We start from the raw sequence: 25,478 nt of genomic DNA, 5'->3' as shown, positions 1-25,478 counted from the left end.
CACTCTCACTGCTCTCAGAATGGAAAGGACTAATTCCTCCAAATGTACCCCCATCTGGTTTTCTTCTTAAACCGAATTAAGTCCTATCACTCCCTTCTACCCTCACTCCAAAGTTCTGAACATTTTGACAAATCTTGCTTGGCTACCAACTCAAGTTCCATTGCTTAGCCTGGTTCCTCAACCCCAAAGCTACCTTCTCCCTACCCGCCCCCCCCCCATCTTATTTACCATTATTCTATTTCCTCTGATGCTCTCTTCAAATTGTTCCTGGCCCTTCCCCTCCATGTGAAATGTCTTTTCACCCATCACAACCTTCAGAAATCCCATCCATCCATCAGGCTACCTGCTCCCCCTCCCTTGGATCCTGCCCCTGCTCTCTTCTCCATTTCCCTACTGCTTGGTCTTTCTTATTACTGGAACCAAATTTGACCTTATATTACTTGAGTAGATAATTCTACTGAAAGCAAGCTACCCATTCTGCAAATACAATAAGAAATAGTTTTAAGTTAAAACACCAAATTTATTGCATTATATTGAACTATATGCACACACATAGAAAATAAACATTTCATATAACTGTATATCTTTTTTAATCTTGTATTATAAAGACTGAAAAAACTACCAATTTAGCAATTGAAATAAGTTTTAAAAACAAAAAAAAAAGCAAAAATCTACATCCTTCATTGAGATCTGATGCTGTATCACAGTTCATAAATACTTCATTTTATATAAATAAGTCTTTCCTCTAGTGACTAGGAATTTAAAATTAGGCTGACATGGATTCTTTGATCATGTAGAATTTTCTTATCCCATGATGAAGAAGGTTGAGCATGTCGTTATTTTTGATACATATATTTGCTCTAAACACAATCCCCCCTGAAATCCCACTGTAAACAAACATTTCAAATGCAATAAACAAAAGTCCCATAGTAAAGAATGTCCTTAAGTGTTAGCAATTGGGGAAAAGAAAAAAAAATAGAAACTTTGCAATTTAAATAGAAATTAAAAAAATAGACTGCATGCATCCACTAGAAGAGGAAGGGAGCATTAAATCAGGTAACAATGGGATGAAGTGAGTTGAAGGTCTTCCCATGTCAACTGGATGGGAAGAGAGAAAGGGAAGGAGAGGAAGGAAAGAGAAAGAGGCAGAGGGCATAAATTGATAGGGAAAGAGAACAAGAAGTGTATTATTTCTACTTTCCTTGGAGAAGACACTCTTAAAAAAACTAATGCAACTTGCTCCAAAAGCGAGATAACCAAAGGAGTAGGAGTCTATCACCTCACCTTATTGTCGAAGGGACTTGGCTGAACAACAAAACAAAATTCGGCTCAGCTGCAATGCTAAGCTGCTCTGCACATCTTTAAGGTCCAGGAATAGGCAGGGCCAAGGGGAGATTGCTACTCCCTTGATAACTTCTTTTTAAAGCAAGATGTGTTCATAAAGGCTCCCCTTAATTCTCCAGAGTTCAGCCAAAATAATGGACCCAGATTCAGCTTGCTGTATTTGGGACTTTCTAAAGTAGTCCTTGCCTCCTCAGTCCTTAGAGTAGGGCTGCAACAAGCCAGGAGCATGTCCAAGTCTGCAGAGAGAGGAGCTGTCCTGCACGTGCACGTGAGAAAGGACGCATCAGTCAAAATCATTCTTGCAGAGGAATGAGGAGGACAGGAAGCACTGTGAGCAAACAGCAGGGCTGAGAGAGACATTTGGGAAATAAGAGGTTAAAAACCCACTGCCATTTTCTCCAGCAGAGTGCAACATATTCACAAGTGCCAGGAACACTACTAGGTAATTTGGTTTAAAAACAAAAATGCCAATTTTTCACCCCCGTCCCCAACCCCTGATTTTTCAAAAAGGTTGCCTACTGCTCACAAGCCCAGAAACACATCAACCAGGTTCAGGATTCAAAAGTCCCAACCCACTTAGACAATAAAAAAATAGAACTCCCTTCCCCATGGTTTTCTGTATGGGCCTCCATGTGGACACTGAGGAAAGGAGGGAAATCTGGGGCACGCTGGGGCGCCTCAAGCCAAACTAAACCCTTCATAGTTGTCAAGGGCCTGGGTCAGCCGTGTGCTCAGGATCTCTTTGCTGCTGTATTTGGGGAGATCGAGAAGGTTGTAGCAAGTGTGGGCCACGGGCAGGTACTCCTCCCCGCTGGTTGTGGACTGGATGACGATCTGCAGGCTCGCCATGCCGTAGATGGGAATGCGGTCGCTGCCCGTCAGGAACACTGAGGAGAAAGGGAAAGGACATGACGAGCCAAGCCGCTGAGGAGCAGCACCCGGCAGCCCTCCACGGAAAGGAGAGGGAGGCGTGACACCCTGTGGCTCGCCTGAGAAGTACACTTTTATGTGCCATTATGTACTGCATGAATACTCATCTACGCTCGTTCTTATAAAGCAAAAGAGATTGCATTTCAAATCCTGGGGTGTTTTTTGTTGTTGTTGTTTTATATGGAAAAAAATTCTGTTTTTTACTAGTTCATTTCAGACCCTGATTATACACGGACACAAACCACCCGTCCAAATGAAAGATGCCCTCAAATAAAAAATGGCCTCAATCAAATGTATGTCCTCATAAATGTTATGAGCTGTCACAAAATCAGAGAGGAAAAGAAGAGCTGACCTCAGGGGGAAGCCAGGAAGAAGACCATCATCTGTGGGACCTCAAGGTCTCCTCTGGCCAAGGGTCTAGTGTATATACCCCTCCTGAGCTAGTGAATATCCACTTGGGATCTGTTTGTTCCTTTCCCTAATTTTCTTAAACCAAAAGAGCTGACAATGATGTTATGTTAGACATTTCACTCTTGTAACACACTGTGACTTGGCAAAAGAAAAAAAGAGAGAGCGACCAACACAGCTGTCTTTCCATGTTTTCTAGCACTACATAACCTCAGAGTTAAATTGCTGGGAATTACTACAAACAAATCATTGGTTAAGGAGCACTTTCAAAAAACCTATTACCTGAGGCTGTGGTATATAAACATTCTTGCCAATATCTGCAGAGTTACTAAAAATTTCCACAAGTCTAATGATCTCTGAACAGAAAAATGTCTTTCAAGGAAATCTCCATGACTATGCTCCTCTTGGTTGGTACAGCCCTACGAGTTCCCTTGACAAACCTTAACCTGTCATTTGACTTATATGCCACTGATTCTCAAGAGCCAATGGAACTAAGCAGAGGAGAAGCAGGGCTTTTTTTAAACATTCTTGTATAAGCCCGCCCCTCCCCCCACTTCTCTCATCCTCACTCTGTGGGAGCAGTAGAATCTGGGAGTACACCTTGCATTAATATTAATATATGCTCATGCTTTAAAGCAAAAGGGACTGCCTTTCAAATCATGTTGTTTTATTTTATACAGATAAAAATTTTATACTATTCACTGGCAAATTTCTGACCCTGATTAGATACAGACACAAAGACTAAAACTATTTTTGAAAGGCTGAACGTGTTCATGTAAACTAGGCTTCATTCTCCTTTCCAAGTGTATTACCCTTCTCAAATGTCACCTAGCCAGTCACAAAGGACCATATATTGTATGATTCCATTTATGTGAAATGTCCAAAATAGGCACATCCACAGAGCCAGAAAGCAGATTGGTAAGTGGGGGTCGGGTGGGGTGAGAGGCTGGGGGGAAATGGGGAATGATTGCTCATGAGTTCAAGGTTTCTTCTTGAGGTGATGAACATGTTCTAAGAATCACTGATAGTATCACATTTCTGTGAATATACTAAAAACCACTGAATTATACATTTTAATTGGGTGAATTGTATGCTTTGTGGATCATATCTCAGTAAAGCTATTCTAAATCATATCTCCCCAGTTACATCTGTAGCGGACACTGTAAATTTTTCAAAAGCCTAGGGAGATAAGGGAAGTTAATCCATTTAGATTTTATCAACGTAATATTTTAGCATACTCACATATAAAATAACTAATATTTCTAAAGCAATTGAAAATCAGTGAAATGCTTCTTTTCTTTCTTTCATGCAACACATCCTATCAGGCAACAAATACGGAAGTACGACCTATGTTTGCCTAAGATCTCATTAAGAAAAGAAGTGGAAATATATTCCCCTTACTTACTCTTTTTCATTTAAGAGTTGACCTTAACTTACGGGGTATATCATCCTTCACCATATGCAACACTAACGTGTGGACAAACACCATGTTAACATGACTGATACTTACAGAGAAACTTCTTCTTCTTTTCCAATGGAAACTCATGAAATGTTTCCCAAAATAGTTTCACAGTGGGATGTGTGGCTGAGTAATCACCCTTGTAGATGGCAGTCTGCCCAAAAAAGACAAATAGAAAAAAAAACCTATCTTAGAGAAGAAGAATATTATAGAGGACATACATTTGTGCACCGTTTGCAGTTGAGAGTAAGAAATAACCAATGAGATAAGGAGGCCTCCAATTGCTTCTCAAGCACAGACCGCCTGGAAAGAGACCAGGCTCTGGGCCCACCCAGCCAGGCCACGGCTGCTTCCTCGGAGGGAAAGACAGTCCCATCTCTACTCACCTCTTGCAGTTCCTGCCAGTTGTAGTTGCTGTTCCCCACCATCATAGCCCGTAGTTCGGAGGGCTGGAAGAGCTCAAGCACCTTGCCACCACACACCTTTAGGAAGCCACTGGAGAAGGCTGTGTACCATTCGTGAACTGAGAGCTGGAAGACGTAATTCACGTAAGCATCCACGAACTCCTGCCTGCCAGAAGACCAAAGAAACAGAATACAGTCAGCCCCAAGTCTGGTAGAGGTTCTGGGTGTAGAGAGATGAAAAATGGGATTTCGTCAAATTCTCGCGCCAGGAGGCATCCTGGAGCCTATCAGCCAGCCCGAGGATTCCACCAGCGTTTCAGGTGATCTAGGGGCAGGGAAGACATGCAGGAAGGGGAGGCGGCTAGGCACGTGGAACCATACCACTGACTTCATTTTACTTGAGGAGCTCCAGTTTTCATCTCGCTTACTGTCCTCCTTAAAATTTAGTTTGGAAAAAAATACAGACTTTTTCTGCTTAAAGAAAAAGTCTAAGATAACGATTCTAGGCTTCCTCCCTTCTCTTCAGAAACCATGTTAAACCATGTGCTATTGGAATCCTCACCTATTCTAAAAGGTAATTTCATAACTCCTTTCTGGAAAGTACTGTCTTATACAATGGGCTCCATCTCATTAGTAATCAGTCAAATGCAAATTAAGACAGTGACTTCCTGCAAGTCTGACTCACAGCAAGCTGGTTTCCTGGGCTGCTTATTGTAGATAAGGGGCTGGCTTCCTGGGCAGGTGTCTGCAGGCTGCAGGTCAGAGTTCTATTTTTACATATGGTCTGGCCATTGTCTGTATACATCCGGTCTCTCCCTAGCACGAATGTCAACTGTGAACTGAGACATAACATCTGGGAGAATAAGTTGCCAATACCTGGAAAAGCTGAAAATGTAAATACCCTTTAACTGAGCTACTCCCCTACCAGGGGGGTGGGCCCAGACAGACTCTCACCTGAGTGCACAAGACAAGTACACAGATGTTCACTGCAGCATTTTCTTGTAATATAGAGAATGGAAGACACAAAACTGAATATCCATTAATATGAGAATGGACCAAAAGAAGATGGTACGATCATAAGACAGAAACCATAAAGCACATTATTTTAATGGAATTAACCAGGCCCATATTTATCAAAACGAACAGAATCTCAAGAACAATGTTTGAGTGAAACCCAAGTGTTTGATTGTTAAGTACACTATGATAGCATTTACATAAGTTGTTTTTCTACATTTTTCTTTCCCTGCCATCAGTCCCATCTTGAATCAATTAACTGCATCATATGCAACCAAAGGACCAACTACTGACTGCTCAGTTAGTGCGGTATCATCATTCAGTGTTTTTTTTTTTAACATTTATAACAATACTGTCTGTAAGGGGCAGTGGCCCTGCTACTTACATCTTGTGACCCTTGGGTAAGTTATTTAAGCTCTCTGTGCCTCAATCCCTTCATCTGTAAAATGGGAAAAATAAGAGTATATATAACCCATGGGACTGTTACAAAAATTAAATGCGTAAATACATGTAAAGGTCTTAGAACCAGGGCTGCTTTGTAAATATTAGCAATTATTACTGAATGGTTTATGGCTATAAGACTTTGTTTATTATGACTGAAATTGTATATGTGGTGTAGGTAAGAAATGTGGGTTAATTTTTAAAAATAAAAGCATTAATTAATTGGTCTTAACATACACATTACAAAAGTATAAAATCAAGAAAGAACCGGCATCGAATTCATCAGTGTTTTGCCTGGGTGAGAGAGGAGGGTGGACAAGAGGGAAGGAAGTAAGAGGAGGCACAGGAATCTCGGTCATTGTTTTCTTTTATTACAAAACTGAAGCAAATACTGTTTACTTTGGTTCATACATACAAAGATGTCTGTCATTTTAGTCTGTACTTTTCTGTATTTTAAATTTTTTTCTGGGGCGCCTGGGTGGCTCAGTTGGTTAAGCAACTGCCTTCGGCTCGGGTCATGATCCTGGAGTCCCGGGATCGAGTCCCACATCGGGCTCCCTGCTCGGCAGGGAGTCTGCTTCTCCCTCTGATCCTCCCCCTCTCATGCTCTCTGTCTCCCATTCTCTCTCTCAGATAAATAAAAAAAAAAAAAAAAAAAAAAAAATCTTAAATTTTTTTCCTAAAAATTAAATAAATCTGACATTATGTAGACAGATCCTTTCTACTTATCCTTCACCATAATATCCTACTTCGTAAAACTCCCCTTGAACATCTTAGGTTTCCTCCAAGCAAACACTTCTTCCACGACCACCATCTCACCCCTAACTAACCAACAGGCAGTCGGACAGCGGAGAAGTGAAGCAGAAGGGATTCAAATGCAGGCTCCGCCATGTCCCCTGTGCTAACTACTAAGCCTTTCTTTTCTCATCTCTAAGATGGGGTAAATGTTGAGTGTTTTGTTTTGTTTTTTTTTAAGATTTTTATTTATTTATTTGAAAGAGAGAGAGAGAGAGAGCGAGAGAGGGAACACAAGCAGGTGGAGTGGGAGAGGGAGAAGCAGGCTTCCCGCGGAGCAGGGAGCCCAATGTGGGGCTCGATCCCAGAACCCCGGGATCATGACCTGAGCCAAAGGCAGACGCTCAACGACTGAGCCACCCAGGTGCCCCAATGTTGAGTTTTTAAAATAAAAGCCACTAATACAGAAAGATTATTGTACATCTTAACCACAGATGCTGAAAGTTTCTTACACCGCATTTAATGTACTACTTTCCTAAAACCCATTGGATAAAACGAAGAGGGTTTTCCTGGTACAACTGCCTAAGAGAAGCACCATCAGCATGATTTTTTACTGTAGACGGTGATGGTTAATTTTATGTGTGGACTTGGCTAGGCTATGGTAGCCAGTTACTTAGTCAAACACCAGTCAAGATGGCGCTGTGAAGGTATTTTTTATTTTTTTTTATTTTTATTTTTTTTAAGATTTTATTTATTTATTTGAGAGAGAGAGAATGAGAGACAGAGAGCACGTGAGAGGGGGAAGGGTCAGAGGGAGAAGCAGACTCCCTGCTGAGCAGGGAGCCCGCCCGATGCGGGACTCGATCCCGGGACTCCAGGATCATGACCTGAGCCGAAGGCAGTCGCTTAACCAACTGAGCCACCCAGGCGCCCAGTGAAGGTATTTTTTAGATAGGATTAATATTTGAATCCATAGACTCTGAGTAAAGCAGATTAGTCTTCATATTGTGGGTGGCCCTCACCCAATCAGTTAAGGGCCTTAAAAGCCTGAGGTCCTCCACATCCTCCAAAGAGGAAGGAATCTGGCCTCCAGACTGCAACATTCATTCCTGCCAGAATTTTCAGCCTGCCAGCCTGCCCTGAAGATTCACAACTTGGCAGCCTCACAATCACGTGAGCAGTACCCAACGATTAGTATCTCTTTCTGTCTTTCTTTCTTTCTCTATATATGTATGTATATACACACATATATGTTGCCTTTGAGCTGGGCCATCAGTATTTTCCTGCCTCCAGACTGTAAGAGAAGCATCAGCCCTTCCCGAGTCTCAAGGCTGCTTGCCTTTGCCCCAGAACTACAACCACTCTCCTAGGTCTGCAGCCTGCCAACTGCAGATCCTGGGCCTGGTCTACTTGCATTTACGTACATGAGCACACGTGTGCGCACATGCACACACCACCTCCTACTAGTTCTGTCTTGCACATATACATCTCGAAGCCTAATACAGATTTTGGTACCAGAAAGCGGGGTACTATAATAGCAACGACCTGTAAGTGTAGAATGACTGTGGAATTGGGTAACAGGTAGAGACTGTCAGAGTTCTGAGGCAGTTAATAGAAAAAGCCTATACTGCCTTGAAGAGACAGTTGATAGAAACAGCAAAGGAGATCCTGATGAAGGCTCCGAACGAAAAGAAGAGAGCTGTAGAGAAAGCTTGTGTTGTCAGAAAATAAACATACATCATAAACAGAATTTGGCAAGAAATATGAATATTAAAATGCTTCTGGTGAAGTCGCAGATGGAAATGGGGAACATGTTATTTATTGGAAATTAGAGGAAAGGAACTCTTGTTATAAAGTGGCAAAGAACTTGGCCAAATTGTGTTCTAGTGTTTTGGAGAACTTGTAAGTGATAAACTTGGATATTCAGCTCAGGAGATTTCCTAGCAAAGTACTGAAGGTGTGGTCTAGTTTCTTCATACTGCTCACAGTAAAATGAAAGAGGAAAGGAATAAATTGAAGAAGGAATTGTTAAGCGGAAAGGAATTAGAACTTCAAGGTTTGGAAAATTCTTAGCCTACCCAGATAACAACCCTCTGGAAACAGGGCCAAGGGTATGGCTGAAAAATGGTTTGCTGAAGAGATCAAGCACATGGATTCATGAATCCTATCAATCATCTCAGCAGAAGCTAGGAATAGAAATGTGGTTATCCAGGAAAGATCTGTGGAGAACCCTCTTGTCTAATGACTTGGACCCCCATGAATTGCCTGGAAAGCCAACAAAGTTTAAAAAAAAAAAAATTCAAGAATAGAAACACTGCCAGTTTGCACCAAAGAGGCAGAGCTGGACAAAACAAAGGGTGGCTATTGGATTTCTGGGATTCTACTGGTATGCAATGAGCCTACAGAACGAACCAACTGGCTGTAAACAGGTGTTATCTTTTAAGACAAGGAAAAATGGTCCCAAAGGCAAATCAGAGTCCGGTGAGCTTCTCCCTGCCACCACGGGCACAGGTTGAGGAACTAGGGCCAGTAACTTCCTGGCCCCGGAGTAGGGCCACCACCCCTGTGGGCCAGAGGACACAGCCTAGACCCAAAGAGGATTATTCTCCAAACCTCAAAATCCAGTGAAATTTTCCCTGCTAGGTCAAAGACTTGCTTGGGACCTATGGCCTCTTTTCTCCTGATGTCTCCCTTTTACAGTGGAAATGTCCATCCTATGCCCATGCCCATGATCATATTTGGAAGCAGATAACTTGTCTGTCTTCACAGCGGTGGAAGAATTTTACCTCAGGATTAATCAAACTCTGAGTCTCACCCATACCTGATTCAGATGATATTTACAGGATATATTTGCCAAGGTTCTACAGAGAAACAGAACCAGTAGGGTTGTGTGTGTGGGGGGGTGCACATACATGTATATAAATGTAGGCAGACACGCCCCGATATCTGCAGTCAGCAAGCTGCAGACCCAGGAGAGCCAATGGTGTAGTTCTACTAGTGCAAAGGCAAACAGGCATGAGACTCAGGAAGGGCTGATGCTTCAGTCTGTAGACAGGAAAAAACTGATGTCCCAGCTCAAAGGCAGTCAGGCTGGAGGAGTACCTCTTACTCAGCCTTTTTGTTCTGTTCAGGCCTTCAACTGATGAGACCCACGCACATCAGGGACAGCAATCTGCTTTACTCAATTTCCCATTCAAATGTTAACCTCATCCAGAGACACCCTAACAGACATATGACCAAATATCTAACTACCCCAGCCAAGTTGACACCTAAAATTAACCATCATGAATGAGACTTTGGACTTAGAGTTGATGCTGGAATGGGTTAAGACTTTGGGGGATGTTGGAATAGAGTGAATGTATTTTATAGGTGAAAAGGACATGACTTTTGGAGACTGGAGGATGGAGTGTTATGAGTTGGACTGTGTCCCCCTAAAATTTATATATTGAAGTTCTAACTCCCAGTGCCTCAGAAGGTGACCTTATTTAGATATAGGATCTTTACAGAGGTAATCAAGTTAAAATCAGATCATCAGGCTGAGCCCTAATCCAACATGACTGGTGTCCTTATAAGAAGGGAAAATTTGGACACAGAAACATGCACAGAGGGAAGACAATGGGAAGAGACAAAAGGAGAAGATGGCCATCTGCAAGCCAAGGAGAGAAGCCTCAGGAGGAATCAACCTTGCCAACACTTTGCTCTTAAACTGAGACAATAAATCGTTCAGCCACTTAGTGTGTGGTACATTGTGATAGCAACCCTAGCAAACTCATACAGAGACTTTAATCTCTGTATGTCAATTAGGATTGCTCTAAACACATTCTTTTCTTTTATAATGATCATTAACATTTATAAAGTGTATCAGGTGCTAGTCACAGCAATAAATTCTTAGATACACACTGTATCAGTGAATATTCAAAACTACCCTTTGAGTGAATGGTATGAGAATTATGTCCCAATAAAAATAAATACACACACTTTTTAAAACAACAGCTTTTTGAGATTGCAGAGATAAATTTTCAATTATTTTCCATTGTCAAAAGTTCTCAAGTAAATTGTCATTATTCCAATTTCAGAACTAAATCCAAGACAAACAGCTAGTTCATGGGCAGGGACAGAACTTGAAGCCAGATGTCTGAATGTGCTCCCAACCACCTCACCTAAGTGCCCTCCCTCTGCCCTGCCTTGATTCTTTCATTTCCAATGTGACAGCTACATGAGAAATTACAATATGCTGAGATCAAGGTTTCACAACATGATAGCTCATCTACATTATTCACAATTCTGTGTTACTGCAGCCTCAATTATATACTAGAGTCCATAAAGTCTGCAAAATGAGACATTTTAAATGAAGTGACATTTTAAAACACATAAATTTTAAAAAAGCAAGTACTATATCCATTGTCAATGGTTTTTAAAAGTCTGAATTCAAACTCTAGTAAGGGTCTTTAAAAAAGTTTGCTAAGCGGATGCAGAAATTAATATAGAAAGGTAAAGTAACTAGAAAAGCCAAAACAATTTTGAAAAAGAACAAAGTTAGAGAACTGAACATTACCTAATTTCATGACTTATTATAAAGTTACAGTTTTCAAGTGTAGTGTTGATGAAAGGAGAGACATATAAATCAATGCAAAAGAATCAAAAAGCCCAGAAATAACCCCACACAAATAAGGTCAATTAATTCTCAACAACTTTGCAATTCAACAGAGTGTTTTCAATAAACGGTGCTGGATCAACACAATACCATATGCAAAAGGTATATATCCATATACCTCACACCATTATAAAAGCTAAATCAATAAGGAACATGGTCTAAAACTTAAAGTTATAAAACTTCTAGAAGAAAACATAGCGTGCTCACTTTGGCAGCACACATACTAAAACCAGAATGATACAGAGCATATTAGCATGGCCCCTGTGCAAGGATGACAGGGAAATTTGTGAAGCGTTCCATATTTTTCTTTCAATAGTTACTCTGATTGTAAATGCACTAAATGCTCTAATCAAAAGACACAGGGTAAGAGACTGGATAAAAAAGCAAGACCCATTGATATTCTGTCTACAAGAGACTCATTTTATTTTTTTTATTTTATTTTTTTAAAGATTTTATTTATTTATTTGAGAGAGAGAGAATGAGAGACAGAGAGCACGAGAGGGAAGAGGGTCAGAGGGAGAAGCAGACCCCCCGCCGAGCAGGGAGCCCGATGCGGGACTCAATCCCGGGACTCCAGGATCATGACCTGAGCCGAAGGCAGTCGCTCAACCAGCTGAGCCACCCAGGCGCCCTACAAGAGACTCATTTTAGACCCAAAGACACCTCCAGATTGAAATGAGGGGGTGGAGAACCATTTATCATGCTAATGGACATCAAAAGAAAGCTGGAGTAGCAATCCTTATATCAGACAAATTAGATTTTAAACCAAAGAGATGAAGAGGGATACTATATCATAATTAAAATCCAACAAGAAAATCTAATAATTGTAAATATTTATGCTCCTAACTTGGGAGCAGCCAATTATCTAAACCAATTAATAACAAAATTTTAAAACCACATTAATAGTAATAATAATAATACAATAATAATAGGGAATGTTTAACACCCCACTCACTGCAATGAACAGATCATCTAAGCATAAGATCAACAAAGAAACAAGGGCTTTGAATGACACACTGGACCAGATGGACTTCACAGATATATTCAGAGCATTCCATCCTGAAGCAACAGAATACACATTCTTCTCGAGTGCACACGGAACATTCTCCAGAAGAGATCACATATGGGGTCACAAATCAAGTCTCAACTGGTACCAAAAGACTGGGATCATTCCTTGCATATTTTCAGACCACAATGCTTTGAAACTTGAACTCAATCACAGAGGGAAGTTGGAAGGAACTCAAATACGTGGAGGCTAAAGAGCATCCTACTAAAGAATGAATGGGTCAACCAAGAAATTAAAGAGGAATTTTAAAAATTCATAGAAACAAATGAAAATTAAAACACAACTGTTCAAAACCGTTGGGATGCAACAAAGGTGGTCTTAAGAGGAAAATACATAGCAATACAAGCCTTTCTCAAGAAAGAAGAAAAGTCTCAAATATACAACCCAACCATACACCTAAAGGAGCTGGAGAAAGAACATCAAATAAAGCCTAAACCATGCAGGAGATGAGAATTAATAAAGATTAGAGCAGAAATCAATGAAATAGAAACCAAAAGAACAGTAGAACAGATCAACAAAACTAGGAGCTGGTTCTTTGAAAGAACTAGTAAGACTGATAAACCCCTAGCCAGATTTATCAAAAAGAAAAGAGAAAGGACCCAAATCAATAAAATCATTAATGAAAAAGGAGAGCTCACAACCAACATCAAAGAAATACAAACAATTATAAGAACATATTATGAGCAACTATATGCCAACAAATTAGGCAATCTGGAAGAAATGGATGCATTCCTAGAGATGTATAAACTACCAAAATTGAAACAGGCAGAAATAGAAAACCTGAACAGACCCATAACCACTAAGGAAATTAAAGCAGTAATCAAAAATCTTCCAACAAACAAGAGCCCAGGGCCAGACGGCTTCCCAGAGGAATTCTACCAAACATTTAAAGAAGAATTAATACCTGTTCTCTGAAGCTGTTTCAAAAAATAGAAATGGAAGGAAAACTTTCAAACTCTTTCTATAAGGCCAGCATTACCTTCATCCCAAACCAGACAAAGACCCCACCAAAATCGAGAATTACAGAGCAATATCCCTCATGAACAAGGATGCAAAAAATCTCACCAAAATACTAGCCAGTAGGATCCAACAGCACATTAAAAAGATTATTCACCATGACCAAGTGGAATTTATTCCTGGGCTGCAAGGGTAGTTGACATTCACAAATCAATCAATGTGACACATCACATTAATAAAAGAAAGGACAAGAATCATATGATCCTGGGGCGCCTGGGTGGCTCAGTCGTTAAGTGTCTGCCTTCGGCTCAGGTCATTTTCCCAGGGTCTTGGGATCGAGCCCTGCATCGGGCTCCCTGCTCAGAGGGAAGCCTGCTTCTCCCTCTCCCACTCCCCCTGCTTGTGTTCCCTCTCTCGCTGTGTCTCTCTCTGTCAAATAAATAAAATCTTTAAAAAAAAGAACCATATGATCCTCTCAATAGATGCAGAAAAAGCATTTGACAAAGTACAGCACTCTTTTTTTTTTGCATTTTTATTTTTTTATTTTTTTTATTCTTATGTTAATCCCCATACATCATTAGTTTTAGATGAAGTGTTCCATGATTCATTGTTTGTGCGTAACACCCAGTGCTCCATGCAGAATGTGCCCTCTTTAATACCCATCACCAGGCTAACCCATCCTCCCGCCCCCCTCCCCTCTAGAACCCTCAGTTTGTTTTTCAGAATCCATCGTCTCTCATGGTTCGTCTACCCCTCCGATTTCCCCCGCATCATTCTTCCCCTCCTGCTACCTTGTTCTTCTTCTTTTTTTTTTCTTAACATATATTGCATTATTTGTTTCAGAGGTACAGATCTGAGAGTCAATAGTCTTGCACAATTCACAGCGCTTACCAGAGCACATACCCTCCCCAGTGTCTATCCCCAGTCACCCCATCCCTCCCACCCCACCCCCCACTCCAGCAACCCTCAGTTTGTTTCCTGCAATTAAGAATTCCTCATATCAGTGAGATCATATGATACATGTCTTTCTCTGATTGACTTATTTCGCTCAACATAATACCCTCCAGTTCCATCCACATCATTGCAAATGGCAAGATCTCATTCCTTTTGATGGCTGCATAATATTCCATTGTATATATATACCACATCTTCTTTATCCATTCATCTGTCGATGGACATCTTGGCTCTTTCCACAGTTTGGCTATTGTGGACATTGCTGCTATAAACATCGGGGTGCACATACCCCTTCGGATCCCTACTTTTGCATCTTTGGGGTAAATACCCAGTAGTGCAATTACAGCACTCTTTCTTGATTAAAACTCTGCACAGTGTAGGGATAGAAGGAACATACCTCAATATAATAAAAGCCATATATGAAAATCCCACAGCAAATATCATTCTCAACAAGGAAAAACTGAGAGCTTTCCCCCTAAGGCCAGGAACACTACAGGCAGGGATGTCCACTATCACCACTGCTGTTCAACATAGTACTAGAAGTCCTAGCCTCAGCAGTCAGACAACAAAAAGAAATAAAAGGCATCCGAATCGGCAAAGAAGAAGTCAAACTGTCACTCTTCACAGATGACATGATACTCTATGTGGAAAACCCAAAAGACTCCACCCCAAAATTGCTAGAACTCATCCAGAATTCAGCGAAGTGGCAGGATATAAAATCAATGCATAGAAATCAGCTGCATTTCTATACACTAACAATGAGGCAGAAGAAAAAAAATTAAGGAATTGACCCCATTTACAACTGCACCAAAAACCGTAAGATACCTAAAAATAAACCTAACCAGGGGCGCCTGGGTGGCTCAGTTGGTTAAGCGACTGCCTTCGGCTCAGGTCATGATCCTGGAGTCCTGGGATCGAGTCCCGCATCGGGCTCTCTGCTCGGCAGGGAGTCTGCTTCTCCCTCTGACCCTCCTCCCTCTCATGCTCTCTGTCTCTCATTCTCTCTCTCAAATAAATAAATAAAATCTTTAAAAAAAAAAACCTAACCAAAGAAGCAAAGCATCTGTACTCTGAAAACTATAAAACACTCATGAAAGAAACTGAGAAAGACACAAAGAAACGGAAAAATGTTCCACGCTCATGGATTGAAAGAACAAGTATTGTTAAAATGTCTATGCTTCCCAGAGCAATCTATAGGATCAGTGCAATCCCTGTCAAAATACCATCACCATTTTTCTTAGAGCTGGAACAAATAATCCTAAAATTTGTATGGAACCAGAAAAGACCCCGAATAGCCAAAGGAATGTTAAAAAAAAAAAAGGCAAAGCAAAGCTGGTGGCATCACAATGCCTGACTTCAAGCTCTATTACAAAGCTGTAATCATCAAGACAGTATGGTACTGGCACAAAAACAGACACATAGATCAATGGAACAGAATAGAGAGCACATAAATTGGACCCTCAACTCTATGGTCAACTAATCTTCAACAAAGCAGGAAGGAATATCCAATGGAAAACAGTCTCTTCAACAAATGGTGTTGGGAAAATTGGACAGCCACATGCAGAAGAATGAAACTGGACCATTTTCTTACACCACACACAAAATTAATTCAAAATGGATGAAAGACCTAAATGTGAGACAGGAATCCATCAAAATCCTAGAGGAGAACACGGGCAGCAATCGTCTTTGACCTTGGATGAAGCAACTTCTTGCTAGACACATCACCAAAGGCAAGGGAAACAAAAGCACAAATGAACTATTGGGACTTCATCAAGATAAAAAGCTTTTGCACAGCAAAGGAAACAGTTGACAAAACCAAAAGACAACTGACAGAAGGGGAGAAGATTTTTGCAAATGTTTTATCAGATAGAGGGCCAGTATCCAAAATCTATAGAGAACTTATCAAATTCAACACCCAAGAACAAATAATCCAATCAAGAAATGAGCAGAAGACATGAACAGACATTTCTGCAAAGAAGACATCCAAATGGCCAACAGACACATGAAAAAGTACTCAACATCGCTTGGCATCAGGGAAATCCAAATCAAAACCTCAATGAGATACCACCTCACACCAGTCAGAATGGCTAAAATTAACAAGTCAGGAAATGACAGATGTTGGCGGGGATGTGGAGAAAGTGGAACCCTCCTACACTGTTGGTGGGAATGCAAGCTGGTGCAGCCACTCTGGAAAACAGTATGGAGGTTCCTCAAAATGTTGAAAATAGAGCTACCCTATAACCCTTTAATTGCCATACAAGGTATATAGCCCGAAGATACAAATGCAGTGATCCGAAGAGGCACCTGAACCCAGTGTTTATAGCAGCAATGTCCACAATAGCCAAACTATGGAAAGAGCCTATATGTCCGTCGACAAATGGATGGATAAAGAAGATATGGTATATATATACAATGGAATATTACTCAGCCATCAAGAAAATGAAATCTCACCATTTGCAATGACGTAGATGGAACTAGAGGGTGTTATCCTAAGCGAAATAAGTTAATCAGAGAAAGACAATTATCATATGATTTCACTCATATGTGGAATTTAAGAAACAAAACAGAGGAGCACAGAGGAAGGGAGGGAAAAATAAAATAAAACAAGATGTAATCAGAGAGGGAGACAAACCATAAGAGACTCTTAATCATAGGAAACTGAGAGTTGCTGGAGGGGAGGAAGGTGGGGGGATGGGGTAACTGGGTGATAGACATTAATGAGGGCACGTGATGTTGTGAACACTGGGTGTTATATGCAACTGATGAGTCACTGAACTCTACCTCTGAAACTAAAAATACATTGTTAACTGAATTTAAATTAAAAAAGAAAAGAAAGAAAATAAAATACAGGAACAAATCTTTATAGCCTTGGATTTGGCAAAGATCTCTTAAACATGACACCAAAACCCAATCCATAAAAGAAAAAGAAATTATCAAAATTTTAAATTTCTGTTTTTTGAAGAAAAAGACAAGCCAGGACCGGAAGAAAGTATTTCACAAGGACTTGTATCTAGAATATATAAAACCATTTAAAAACAAGAAAACAAAAAATTCAGAAAATGGGCAAAAGATATAAACTGACATTTCATCAAAGAAGATCTATGAATGACACATACATACATTGGAAGACACTCTACACCTTTAGTCATTAAGGATACCATACACAGCTATTAGACTGGGGGGAAAAGCCCGATGATACCAAACGCTGTTGAAGATGTAGAGTAACTGTAACTCATACATTGCTGGTGTGAAAACAAAATGGTATAGTCACTCTGGAAAATTGTGGAACTTTCTTAAAAAGTTAAATATACATTTACCATATGACCAAACAGTTCTACTTCTAGGTATGTATCCAAGAGAAATAAAAACTTAGGTTCACTGCAGCATTTTTTATAATCACAAAAAATTAGAAACAACCCAACGGGAATATTACTCAGTAATACAAAGGAACAAACTACTAACATACACAACATCATGGATGAACCTCAAACGCATTATGCTGAGTGAAAAAGGCCAGACTCAAAAGTCCACACACATATTCTTCTGTTTATAGGACATTCTGGAAAAAAAACAATTTTAGAGATGGATCAGTGATCACCAGGGCTGACAGTAAGGGAAGGACTGTGAAGGGGTTTTTTGGGATGATGTTACTGTTCTATATCTCAATTGGTATAGTGTTTACATGACTGTATTTGCCAAAGCAAAGTAAATTTTATTACACATCAATTAATATACTTAAATTATATTTTTATTAAAAGTAAGATATATCTATTTATTATACGTGAATTATATCTCAATAGAACAGAACTTTTTGAAAAAAGTAATCTAGCATAACACTAAATTTTAAGATTTTTTTTTAAGATTTTATTTATTTATTTGTGAGAGAGAGAATGAGAGAGAGCACATGAGAGGGGGGAGGGTCAGAGGGAGAAGCAGGCTCCCTGCCGAGCAGGGAGCCCGATGCGGGACTCGATCCAGGGACTCCGGGATCATGACCTGAGCCGAAGGCAGTCGCTTAACCAACTGAGCCACCCAGGCGCCCTAAGATTTTTTTTAAGACAGCAACATAAAAATCCTGAAAGATGAACATATCCTATTTGTTTCAAGCAAGTCAAACAGGTCAAATGGATTTTAATAAAATTTGGGCTGTCACAACTTCTACACTAAAGGGCATTAGAAGGCCCGGTTTCTGCCTCTGATTCTGCCAATCAAGTAATACATATAGTAACAAAATATTTATTTCATTTTATTTTTCTGCTTCTAAGTTCCTTATCTTTAAAATGTGCAAAAGCATTCCCAACCTCAAGGTACCTGTAACCATCAAGAGATGATAAGTGGAATATATGGGCTAGGAGTGCTAACAATACGGACTCCATCTTATTCATGTTTGCTCAGTGACCACTCTTGGGGCTACATGTTTCAGGCCCCTTGGAAATTAATATACATACCCTAGAATTCCCCACCAAGGCCCAGATGGGGTAGGCCCGCTTTGGCTTCCCATGAATCTGTTATGGCTAACATGGTCTTTCCCCTTCCTGATATACAGGTGGTATCACAAGATCGAATTAAAGGTTAGCTATCACTTAGGTGCATGCAAGCCCTTTGAGGTATATGCGAACCCTTCGATCTCACTACAATGCCCTTCTGTGTGTCTCCTCATTCTATAGAATCTGGGCACTAAGGTCTGGATTTTGCAGAGAGTAACTCTCTGTAACTACCATGGGTTGTCCTCTGCCTGGTCTCCCCTATCAGTAAATTATCCTGAATAAAACTCTGTGTCAACTGTTTGGAGTAGTCTGTTTCATCTGCTGATCTCAAAGTGCCTTCTCAGTTTGGGGGATACTCTACTGTCTCTCCACCTTCTAACAATGGGTGATATATAGAATATGTATAGTGTCCCAACTAAATATAGATGTGTTATCACATTAAATTCCATCAGAGCTAAAACTGAAATATCAGCCTTAACAATAAAACCCAGTCACTATAAATGGTAACAGAAAAGGGAAAGTAAATTATCTGGAGCAGAATTAAGAAAGTAAAATAGACAACAAGAATCACAAATACATGAACAAAAAACCTAGAATGTTTGCTAATAGGACTATATTGGGTTTTCTGTAAATTGTTCCTTTCTTTGAGGAAGGGCACAAAAATGTCCTTTTATTTATTTATTTATTTATTTAAGATTTTATTTATTTATTTGAGAGAGAGAGAATGAGAGACAGAGAGCATGAGAGGGAGGAGGGTCAGAGGGAGCAGCAGACTCCCTGCCAAGCAGGGAGCCCGATGCGGGACTCGATCCTGGGACTCCAGGATCATGACCTGAGCCGAAGGCAGTCGCTTAACCAACTGAGCCACCCAGGTGCCCCCAAAAATGTCCTTTTAAAAGGGACTATTATTGCAGGTTATCTTTGCATATTAATGAATGCAATTATTTTATTAAAAAAACACTAAAACACATCAAGTGCTTGCTATGTGTCAGCACTAAGTGCTTTACATAATATTAACTAATTTAATTCATAAAAACCATAAGATAACACCAAATGTACTTTGGGAAGTAATTTCCTAACATTCATATGCTTGATGGAAGAGCTTCAGCAAGTCCCAATATAGTGAAAGGAAAACATTTAAATCAATAATGCTGAATTTGAAAACATTCCTAAGAAATCCCTGGAAGGATCATTTGTCTTCTTCCATACGTAAAATATGTGCCCTCATCCTTATTTAAGAAGCTATCGTTGGGTCTTAAAAGCAAGGTAAGAGAGTAAAATGACTACTCACTTTGCTTTTAGAGGAGGAGCTTTCTCTCCTTTTTTTAATGTTCTCAGATACAAATCACCAACAAGACCACAAAGCAGACGCTGAACTGTGGAGCGCCTTGGGGGACAGCGTCTGTGAGCACACGGGCGTGTCTGTGTGTCCCCAGTGAAGAGCGGTACTTAACACATGCTTTACCGTGGATAAGACGGTAAGACGCGGCAACCCTCGCCCCGGGCCCCAGGCGTTACAAGGCCTTGCTTTTCTTCGGCCTTTCTCCAGCTTTATTCCTGCCTGCAGGCCCAAGATTCCGAGGGAACTTCTACAACACACTCCAGAATACCAAAGGCCCTGAGATTCCCGATCCAAATGGCTCCAAAACTGCTCCCAAGGTCCTCCTTGCTAAAAGACCTTGCCACCAATACATACGCCGCGAGCCCGAGGAATGACCAAGTGGGGCTGTTGCGTGGGCATACGGCCCTCCCCGCACACATGCACCCAGGTCCCCAAAACGGTCCAAGAGAGTCAGCTCTCCCATGCCTTTGTCTTCTAGGAAAGGAACTAGCAGGAATCTTAGAGGTGATCAGAGCCGACCCCACAAGAGTAAAGCAGCGATACCGGGCCAACGCCAGCTGTGCGTCCTGCAGACAAAGACCAAGACAGATGCACTGACAGTTGTACAGAAGGGCCTGAGTGGGATAGAGGAGCAAACTGAAAAAGGCTGAGGCCATCCAAGCAGTTCCTAAAAAGGGGCCTTGGGCACCTGCTGCCATTCCCAGCCCAGCTTTACAGGGCGGCAGGTAAGCGGGCGGGTGGGGGGCAGGGTATCTAAGAGATGGCTTTTGACGTCAGCGGCAGCGCTGGGGAGATGGCAGGGTCGCAACAGGGGGAGGCTGGCGCAGCCTGGGGGGCAAGGCCGTCAGCTGATGGAAGACGGCCAGTCAAGGGCTGGCGATAAAAGGGCGGGGCCGCGGCCGACGTCACTGCCGCGGCCGACGTCACCGCCCCTTGCCGCATCCGCAAGATCTCCCCGGTGCAGCTCGGGTGCAGGTCTCTGCGGGAGCCACCCTAGACCTCTGCAGCTTCTTCTGTAACATGGCTGACTCGGAAAACCAGGGGCCTGCGGAGCCAAGCCAGGCGGCGGCGGCGGCGGCGGCGGCGGCGGCAGCAGAGGCGGCCGCGGCGGCGGAGGAGGTAATGGCGGAAGGCGGTGCGCAGGGGGGAGACTCTGACAGCGCGGCTGGTGACTCCGACAGCGCAGCTGGTCAGACGGCCGAGGAGCCCCAGACCCCTGCAGAGAACGCACCAAAGCCTAAAAATGACTTTATCGAGAGCCTGCCTAATTCGGTGAAATGCCGAGTCCTGGCCCTCAAAAAGCTGCAGAAGCGATGCGATAAGATTGAAGCCAAATTTGATAAGGAATTTCAGGCTCTGGAAAAAAAGTATAACGACATCTATAAGCCCCTACTTGCCAAGATCCAGGAGCTCACCGGTGAGATGGAGGGGTGTGCATGGACCTTAGAGGGGGAGGAGGAGGAGGACGACGAGGAAGAGTACGAGGATGAGGAAGAGGGGGAAGAGGAGGAGGAGGAGGAGGAGGAAGCTGCGGCAGAGGCTGCTGCGGAGGCGGCGGCCGCCAAAGATGAGGGTCCCCACTCTGCGGTGTCTGATGACGCCAAGAAATAAGCGGGGGCAGAGACTGAAGAGGAGAATGACGACGAAAACAAAATGCCTATTTTTTTTTTTTTTCAATATTGGTGGACTTAAAAATAAGGCTCAGGTTTGGGACCAAAATGCAATGTGAATCAATTCTGACATTCCTACCTAAAATTATATTAAAATGAAGCAATCAGATCCTGGCCAGTCCGTTTCAAATTTTTCATTTTGAACACAATAAATAAAAGGTGTTGAAGAAAACAAGTTAAATTTAAAATGATTTTTTTCATGATCTCTTCTGCACAGACTGCAGTTGAGGCTTATTAAGGGTGTCAAGTAGATGTGAAGTAAAGAATGTAACTTTGAAACCTATTCATTCCACTGTCATCACACTACACACGGAACACCCAGACCAAGACTGAACATGTTCTCAATGCTTAATTCTTCAGTTTCTTTAGTCCGGACATTTTCCAGTGCAGAAAAAGCAGAACCCAGAAGAATCTCATCTTTTAAGACTTTGCTTTTGTAACCCACACATCAGCTTTACACTTCAGAGAAGAGTGATGGAATCGTGGAAGCCTGTGACGGAGATCATGACAGTACTGTTTAATGAGGCCTGGAAAACTGCCACTTCAGATTCTAAAGAATGTTCTGAATGTTTGAATTTAGACAAGCAACATGGTTCTGAGAAGGAGGGTGTATAACCTGTATAATATTGTCAACATATGTGTTCGTTATTTACAGTCTCATGTTTATGTGTTTTCTTGGTAGTGTCTATTTACAAAGGTGTATAAAAAAACCCCAAATGTTTAAGTATTAAATCCCTTTACCTAGCATTCTAGAAATATTAATTTACTTGAAAAGATGTAGAATGTAGCAAATCCCGTAAAGCATGTGTATTCAGTGTTACGTAGTTTGATCCTTGTGAAGTCTTTTTTGTCATGTAGCTTTTAGAATGTAGCTGTGAAAATTATCAGAACTCTTCAATGAAGCTAATGTTTGGAAAAAATAAATACTTGAAGAACCAATCCAAGTGTGTGTTCCCACCCCCAGCTCAGAAGTAGAAGGGTTTCAGTTTGCTTGTATTAGCTGTGCCTTCATTATTTTGCTATGTAAATGTGACATATTAAATAAAAAATGGTGCATATTCAAATTTTACTGCTTGAGGACAGACTGTATATACAATACAGTTAAGGATTTTCAGGAAGGACACATTAAATGTAAAAACTCTTAGCTTCTTTGTGGGTTTTGAATTTTGTGTGACTCAGTGATCTATAAAGAAACATAAGCATAAAGTTGTTTACCACTGTAGTGTTAATAAAACAGTATTTTCAAAAAACAAAAGGACTCAAGTACTCTGCCTGCCTGCAATCAAATCCCAGCTCTGCCTCCTATAAGCAATGAACCTTAGGCAATTCAGTTGATCTGTTTCAGTTTCTCCTTCTATAAAAGGGGATAGTAACAGCCCCTTCCTCACAATTATGGAGAATAAGTCAGTTAATACACAAAGTCTGTAGGATAGTGTCTGACACATACTCAGTGCTCAAGAAATTTCAGCTATTATTATTTCTTTATTTTTTTATTATTACATGAAAGGTGAAGACACTGATTGGAAATTCAATCCTCCTTCCCTCCCCAGGTACAAAAGGGGGAAAAAATAGACATCATTATATTCTTAGGTTTATCATTCCTCATCAGAGAAGATGTGGCCTTTAATTTAGAAACAGGAAATTCAATAACCTATCTCATTTTGGTTTCCTCAATATAAAATCAGGTTTTAATTTCCTCCCAGAAGAGATAAAAGACTTTTAATGTGATATTATGCATATGTAAAAAAGGCTAAACTTTACATCTGGGCATCCTGAATGAAGCAAAATAATTTAAAAATTAAAGACCCCCCCCCCTTAAAAATGAAAAACTCAGATGCATTTTCTTCCATTTCTCTAAAGCGTTAAAATTACACAAGTGAAATTATGCTGCTTTACCTTAAGGATTGGAAGGCAGCTCTGACCTGTTGCTACTGGCAATAGTAGAGTTAAACCTTAATATAATAATAATCATCCTTACGGCCAGGCAACCGAAAGAGAAAATCAAAATAACATATTATCTAAGAAGTCAATGATTAATCATAGGATTATCCTAATAGAAGCAAAAACTAATAAAATTTAGTATTTATTTCTTATCTCTAGGAGACTCCTTTAATATTCTAGGTCCATCTAGTAAAAAAGCAAAAATGAATGAAATAAGGAGTGCAATTATTGGGGAAAAATTTTTTTGCAGGTATATAATTATATATAGAAAACCCAAGAGAATCAACTGAAAATTATTAATATTGCATAAATTCAAGCAATTGACCAGTTGCCAGATAAATATACAAAAACCATTAGCTATTTCTAGGTACCAATAATGATCAAAACACATGGAAAGACTTTCATAATAGAAATAAGAAAAATATTTATAAAAACCTCTAATAAAAAATATGTGTAACCTATGTGAAAAGGAAAAACAAAATCAGAAAGAAATGTAAAACAGGTCTTTGGATGGGAAGACTGAATACCACAAAAGTGTCAATTCTTCCCAAATTAACTTTTAATTTATCACACTTCAAATCAAAACCCAAACTGCATATAATTAATCTAATGTTCACCTGTAAGAATAGCTAAGGAAACTAGCAATATGGGAACAATCAGATTTTTACCTTAGACTACAGACATCCCAACCCTGCCCGAAATTTTTTTAAGTGAAGAGAATACATTATGTATTTATCAATTACTGGATAGGAGAAGGCTGAGACTGGTGATATGAGACCAAAAGAAATAATCAACAGACATGACAACACAGAAATTAATACATTATAGAGATTTAAACACAAGCACTCCACATTTTCAAAAAGCAAACAACTGGGAATACAATTTACAATAAATATGAATGGCAAAGGGTTTAAAAGTCTTAATAAAGAGTTCCCACAAATCATATGAAAGTCATTTAGTCCCAGTACAGAAATACCTAAAGGACATCAGCAGACTACTTGAAAAAGAAGAAATAGTACAGCCCTGTCTGGGGCAGAAAGACACATCCTGAGAGGGCAGCACTAAGTTGACCAGGGCTCCGGTGAGGTCTGGAATACATGCATTCCCAGCTGAGTGCTCTGACCAGCGGTCTTCCTTCCACTTAGGGCAAGACTTGAGCGGTAGGGTTTTCTAGCTACCAGTCACACCACTGTTGGCCACATTTCCCAGGACACAGGGACGCTTACGATGCCCTTCACAATGTCAGGCAGTTTCCACCGTTTCCTAACCGGGTTGATCTTTACCCTCTGTTTCCTGCACTACTTATTTCATTAGGAAATTCCTCAGGCAGCCATACAACTTGCATGTTAACATCTAGCAGGATACCCTGCCTTCAAGGTGGGTCAAACACTATCACTCAGTGTTAATCCATTATATGCTCAAATTTGTCAGCAATGCACACAATAACTGGCAGGAAGAAAAGCAGCACACATTACACATTCAGTTCAGTCTCTCAGAGCATTACGCAGGGAAAGTGTCGCATCCTGACGCTCACTGCCAAAGCATGACACAGCAGTTCTCCCTGCCTGAGAGTTCACACTCAAGGCAGACAGAGAGACACATATGCACGTGCATACACATATACACACTTTTTATTGAGAAGAAATTCACATAACATAAAATGAACCATTTA

The 25,478-nt window shown here is 40.8% G+C and overlaps 2 protein-coding genes and 2 non-coding genes across 12 annotated transcripts in view; 2 read left to right on the top strand and 2 right to left on the bottom strand.

The window, feature by feature from the left end:
• Positions 1-499: 499 nt before the first annotated feature.
• HERC3 (HECT and RLD domain containing E3 ubiquitin protein ligase 3) overlaps positions 500-25,478 on the bottom strand; it is a 128,711-nt gene continuing 103,732 nt past the window's right edge. For 8 of the 9 annotated variants that reach the window (XM_064584788.1, XM_064584792.1, XM_045880764.3 and 5 more), the window contains 3 exons: positions 4,528-4,711; positions 4,193-4,295; positions 500-2,231 (listed from right to left, as the gene is read on the bottom strand). In XM_064584788.1, the coding sequence (XP_064440858.1) occupies positions 2,023-2,231; positions 4,193-4,295; positions 4,528-4,711 (496 nt within the window). In that variant the 3' untranslated portion in view covers positions 500-2,022. Of the gene's footprint in view, positions 2,232-4,192; positions 4,296-4,527; positions 4,712-25,478 lie in introns of those variants that run through there. The other variant, XR_010409467.1, reaches the window with a different exon arrangement.
• Positions 5,788-5,883, bottom strand: LOC123849150 (small nucleolar RNA SNORD21). The gene has a single exon (XR_006791976.1). It is a non-coding gene; the product is annotated as a small nucleolar RNA SNORD21 (small nucleolar RNA).
• LOC123849095 (U6 spliceosomal RNA) lies at positions 11,589-11,695 on the top strand. Its single transcript, XR_006791938.1, has one exon. It is a non-coding gene; the product is annotated as a U6 spliceosomal RNA (small nuclear RNA).
• On the top strand, positions 21,115-23,120 carry NAP1L5 (nucleosome assembly protein 1 like 5). The gene has a single exon (XM_045880771.3). It carries the CDS (start codon positions 21,216-21,218, stop codon positions 21,804-21,806), a length of 591 nt encoding a protein of 196 aa, XP_045736727.1. The 5' UTR covers positions 21,115-21,215; the 3' UTR covers positions 21,807-23,120.

The sequence above is a fragment of the Mirounga angustirostris genome, unplaced genomic scaffold, assembly GCF_029215605.1.
Source record: "Mirounga angustirostris isolate CCGP_5_RB_7025 unplaced genomic scaffold, mMirAng1.0.hap1 SCAF_2, whole genome shotgun sequence".
Classification (NCBI taxonomy): Eukaryota; Metazoa; Chordata; class Mammalia; order Carnivora; family Phocidae; genus Mirounga; species Mirounga angustirostris.
This window is presented reverse-complemented; position numbering and strand designations above follow the sequence as displayed.

What these genes read in the sequence shown, in the direction of transcription:
- NAP1L5 (XM_045880771.3), top strand. Translation starts at nt 21,216, where the DNA reads ATGGCTGACTCGGAAAACCAGGGGCCTGCGGAGCCAAGCCAGGCGGCG.